We start from the raw sequence: 5,607 nt of genomic DNA, 5'->3' as shown, positions 1-5,607 counted from the left end.
TGCAATACAGTCTTCAGATGCTCACTACGCTCCTCTCTGCTCTTAGAATAGATCAAGATATCGTCGATGAACACAATTACAAACTGATCCAAATACGGTTTAAAGATACGATTCATAAAGTCCATGAACACCGCCGGGGCATTTGTAAGCCCAAAAGGAATTACCTAATACTCGTAGTGTCCATATCTAGAACGAAATGTCGTTTTAGGCACATCCTCCGACTTAATCTGAATATGATGGTATCCGGACCGGAGACCAATCTTAGAAAACACACAGGCACCCCTCAACTGATCCAACAAATCATTAATACGCGGCAATGGGTACCTGTTCTTAACTATAACTTTATTCAATTGCCGGTAGTCAGTACACAGTCTCATGCTTCCATCCTTCTTTTTCACAAAGATTACCGGTGCTCCCCACGGAGACACACTTGGTCTGATAAAATCCTTTGCAGACAACTCCTCAATATGTTTCTTCAACTCAGCCAACTCCAGTGGCGACATCCGGTATTGAGCCAAGGAAATAGGCCCTACACCAGGCAACAATTCAATCAAAAATTCAATCTCTCTCTCAGGTGGAAATTTCGGTATCTCATTAGGGAACACATCCACAAACTCATTAACCACCGGAATAGTAGAAATCTCAATCTCCTTACCACCCACCAATCCACCCAAGAAAATATAACCCTGATCTCCAGCCTTCAAGGCTTTAACAGCGTGACACATAGACAAAAAGGGAGACGAAGTAACCGAGGGCTTCTCACGAGACAATATTAACCTCTTGCCGCAACAATCAATCATTGCGCAGTTTTGAGACAACCAATCCATGCCCAATATCAAATTAACAGAGGCCAGGGGAAAGATAATCAAATCAATAGTGTAGCCCCTGCCTTCGTAGACAAACCCGACCTCTTTACAAATAAAGGAAGAATCACTAACCTCTCTTGTAGCCGTAGTAATACGCATCGGGGGAGTCATCCGTGATACTTTTAACCCCAACCTCTTAGCAACATATTCTGCAACGAACGAATGCGTAGCTCCCGAATCAAACAACACAGACAAATCAACATTTGAGATAAAAATTATACCTTTAACCATATTAGGTGCCTTCTCTGTTTGCTGCACATTTGTAGTGTAAACACGCCCAACTGTAGGAACAGATGGCAAGGCCTGCAGATTCGCAGCCTGCCCAGTATTACTGTAACAATTATTGGCATAGTGCCCCACTTTACCACATTTAAAACAAGCATTTGGAGCCACAACACACGGGCCTTGATGAAACCTCTTACACTTGTCACATCTAGAATTAGAACTTCTATAATTAAATCTGCTCCTCTGACCACCACCCCTCTTGAACTGCCCCGGAGGCTGCCTTACCTGCAACCCCCTACCTCTATTGTTATTTTGATGGTAGCCACCTCTGTTATTATTACCTGGAGAACCAGATGTACTCGAAGAACCAGATTTCGGATATCTGCTATAAACACTTTCAACTCATTTGCACTTGGTCACTAGATCTGCAAAATTCCTCACAGCAGTATTGGACATCCTCTTAGAAATTTTCTCATTCAAACCTCTCTGAAACTTAGCAAACAGAAACTCAGGAGTCGGCAACACAACCCTATAATTTGCAAACTTCACTAATTCATTGAATTTAGCCACATAAACATCAACAGCCATGGTACCCTATACCAATTTCTCAAACTCCCCCTGTTTAGCTTCCCGGACATCCCTGGGAAAATACTCTTTCATGGAATAGTCTCTCAAATAAAGCCCAAGTAATTTCTTCTCCCTGAATAGTAAAAGGGCGAGATGTACTATACCACCACTCGTGGGCATCTCCCTCGAGCATATAAACAGAATACAACAATCTCTGGGGATCCTGACACCCCATAACCTAGAATATGTTCTCCATGCCCATCAACCAGGTAGTCACAACCTTCGGGTCCCATGACCCCTAAAATGCTGGTGGTTTATGCTTTCTGAAAGAAATGAGCCTATGCTCATTGGTACCAACAAATACTTGCCCAGCAACCCCAGACGACTGAGCAACAACAGAAGGATCCACAGAAGGCTCTAGGATATAAGTAGGATCAGTAGTGTGGTGACTAGCCTCACCAAACTGACGATTAGAACCACTCCCCTCCTGGTGAGGTGTAACAAATGGCGTACGGGTGTGAGTCTCCGTAGCCGTATGTGGAGGAGAATCATCCCTCCTGTTCCGAGCCCTGTCTGCCCTCATCTCATTCATAAAGGAATTGACAATTACAAAGAGCTCGAAGGAGGAATCCTGTTGCGGAGCGCTGGAACACTGAGGAACCAAGTCAACATCACACCAATGGAGGCTTGGGGTTCTCTTTTCTTTATTATTTGTTTTCAATTCAGTATGCTAGAGTAGTCTTTTATGTAGTTAAGGGTATATGGAACCCAATTGAATCTTTATGTTTATGAATTAATTTGTCTCCGAATCCTGTTCTTTTTATAATTGAATAAATTATCCGTCTTTAATGCTTTCTATGAGTTTGTTCCTTATAGAATGATTTTGGGGAATTGTATGACAATAGGGATGTTGGTGCATGAACCTTGACTTGATAATTTATCATAATCCTTGTGATCTAGGAATAGGAATAGACATAGGGTAATTATGCAATCTTGTAATTCTTGATCTTAATGCATGTTTTCTTGGGGAATAATCGGGGAACTAGAGTTCTTTCAAGATTATATAGCTTTATGGTAACAAGGAATAGAGCCGTAATTAACTCAGATAGAATTGATTAGCAATATATTAACAAACAGATTCTTGGCTATTTAATTCATAACATATTGAGGATATTGGAGGAAGTCGAAACCTTAACTACGCTTGTTTTAAATCTTAATCAAACATCATCTTCATTCATTCTTTTAATTCTGAATTTTCATAACTGCATGATTCTACTTGTTTTTACTTTTAAGTTCTTTGAACCAAAATTCTCTTTATCTAAATTCTCTCAAACCAAACCTTTGATTGTCCAACTAAAATGCAATTAGTGAACAAGTGCTTGAAATTCTAATCCTCGTGGGAACGATCTTGTACTCCGGTACACTTTATTACTTTCACGATCGGTGCACTTGCCGAGTCGCAACAAGGTTTTGGCGTTGTTGCCCGGGATTGAATTCTTCAACATTATAAGTAACTAATTAAATTTTAGATTGGACGTTTATTTTTTCTGCACTTTAAGCATACCATAAAAACATTTTCTGCATACAAAAATTCTGCATATTTAATTTTCTGCATTCTTTTCTTTTCTATTTTTTGTTTTGTGTTTCCTATTTTTCTGCACATCTTTTCAACTCTTAGTTTATGTGAGGTACTTCTAACCCGCGACTCTTGCAGTTTGATCCTAAGATAGAAAAGACAGAGAGGAAACTTAGGAAAGACGCAAAAGCAAAGAAAGCGAAAGAAACAAAAATAGCATCAACTTCTACGGAAACAAAGGAAAAACCAAAAGAGGAACCTAAGGAAGAACCAATGGCAGAAAACAACAATCAAATTGTTCGAAGGACGTTGGGGGATTACATGACCCCAGATCGAGCTCCACAGACAGCGAGCATTGTTAGACCCAACATAGAGGCTAACAACTTTGAACTGAAGCCAGCATTACTGCAACTGATTCAAAAAGAACATTTCGCTGGAGGAAGCACAGAGAACCCCTATTGTCATCTTGATGACTTTTTGCTTTACTGTGATACATTAAAAGTAAATGGAGTTTCTTGTGATGCTATGTTACTCAGGCTATTCCCATGCTCACTGAAAGATGAAGCAAGAGATTGGTTGCAGTCTCAACCTGAAGGAAGCATAACCAGTTGGGATGACTTAGCCGCTAAATTCTTGGCCATATTTTTCTCAGCTTCAAAGATGGCTAGGCTCAAGGCGGAGATCACAGCTTTTGAACAAAAAGAAAGCGAATCTTTGTACGAGGCTTGGACACGATTCAAAGGATTACTCCGAAAGTGTCCTCAACACGGAATTGAAGCATGGGAGAAGGCAAGAATCTTTTTCCAAGGGATGACAGCCAACACAAGAACATTGGTAAATGCCGCTTTAGGAGGCTCATTGAAAACAAAAACTCCTGAGGAAGCATTTGAATTGTTGGAATCACTAGCATCTCAAGAATTTGACAATGCTCCTGCTCCAGTTGCACCAAGAAGATCAGAGATCATGAAGCTTGAAGGTTATGATGCACTCTTAGCCCAGAATGAACAAATGCTACAAATGCACAAGAAACAACAAGAACAATTAGATGCCCTTAATAAGAAATTTAATCTTTCTCAAGTTTCTTCTGTTTCTAATGCTAACATTAAATGTGATATTTGTCAGGAGGCTCATGCAACTGAGGATTGTGAATACATCAGTAACACGGAAAAGCAACCAGCAGAGGTCAATGCACTCTGGTATGATCAAAAGAACTCGAACAATCCAGGAAGGAATCAATATGGTAATCAAGGGTGGAAAAATAATAACCAACACCCTGGGTTAAGTTACAAGTCAAACTACCAGTTGAATCCTCCTATGCCATTGCAACAACAACCTCAAGGCACCACATCAGAGTGGGGGAAGGCTTTTGTACAGTTGTCCAAGACAACATCCGATTACATTCAAAATGCAGATGCCTGCAGAGATGAAACAAGAGCTTCATTCCGGAATAAAGAAGCTTCAATCCGGAACTTGGAGACTCAAATTGGTCAGCTGTCAAGGCAGTTCACTGAAAGAACTCAGGGCACCTTTCCAAGTAACACCGACACGAATCCAAAGGTACAATGTAATGCAATTGTCACAAGAAGTGGGATTGTGATTCAGCCTGTGGAATAGCCACCAGTTGAAAAGAAGAAAGAAGTTGAACCTGAAGCCGAACCTGAACCTGAACCTGAAGGTAAGGAACATACCCAAAGGCTCCAAAACAGAAGCTATAAGTGCTCATGCAGCTCACAAGTCAGTCCCAATATTCTGACTTCAAGGGTCCACGAATTTGACCATCAAAGTTTGGTTCTTGGCTACCAAAAATGGCTTCTTGAAGCTTTAACTACCAACGAAATGATCCACACCTCACTTAACCAAGAAGTCAGCCCCTACCTCACCAATTCAGAAGCTCACACTCAGCTATGAAGCACTCAACACCCTCACAAGGCCAACTCACACAAAGTTATGGAGTTTTGATGAAGAGAAAGTGAAGAAAGGTGATCCCTTGGGCTTGTTCTTGAAGAAGAATGGTGGTGGCAAGTGAGAAAACCAAAGGCTCAGAAATGGAGGCACAAAAGGCACATAGAGCTGATCAAAATCAGCCTAGGGTTGTGTGTAACTCCATATTTATAGTCGTTTAAGTTTAATCACACTGTATTAGCTCTAATAGCTCCGCTTATCTTTTAAATCCCAAACTTTGGATTCTGAAACTAGCCATTTTCTAAGATTCGTCATATTTTTATTTTATTTTTCGCAGCATTTTGCCGGTACGCGCTTTTACGTAGCCGATATCAGTTCTGACTCCAATTCTCATTATTTCGACTCCAAACTTGTTATACTAGTCCTAGATATTATTCTAGTGATATATACATACTTTTCATAATTTTCCGG

At 40.5% G+C, this 5,607-nt stretch overlaps 1 protein-coding gene and 1 non-coding gene across 2 annotated transcripts; one reads left to right on the top strand and one right to left on the bottom strand.

Moving 5' to 3' along the window:
* Window positions 1–3,507: 3,507 nt before the first annotated feature.
* LOC133310664 (uncharacterized) lies at window positions 3,508–4,909 on the top strand (the record flags this gene model as incomplete). Its single annotated transcript, XM_061511623.1, has 3 exons — window positions 3,508–4,218; window positions 4,357–4,791; window positions 4,849–4,909. Coding segments are annotated over exons 1-3 (1,207 nt in total), but the record flags the coding sequence as incomplete, so codon positions are not given.
* On the bottom strand, window positions 3,901–4,007 carry LOC133310665 (small nucleolar RNA R71). Its single transcript, XR_009751484.1, has one exon. It is a non-coding gene; the product is annotated as a small nucleolar RNA R71 (small nucleolar RNA).
* Window positions 4,910–5,607: the final 698 nt, after the last annotated feature.

Source organism: Gastrolobium bilobum, unplaced genomic scaffold (genome assembly GCF_033153095.1).
Source record: "Gastrolobium bilobum isolate Gb01-03AN ecotype WA unplaced genomic scaffold, APGP_CSIRO_Gbil_v1 utg52872, whole genome shotgun sequence".
Classification (NCBI taxonomy): domain Eukaryota; kingdom Viridiplantae; phylum Streptophyta; class Magnoliopsida; order Fabales; family Fabaceae; genus Gastrolobium; species Gastrolobium bilobum.
This window is presented reverse-complemented; position numbering and strand designations above follow the sequence as displayed.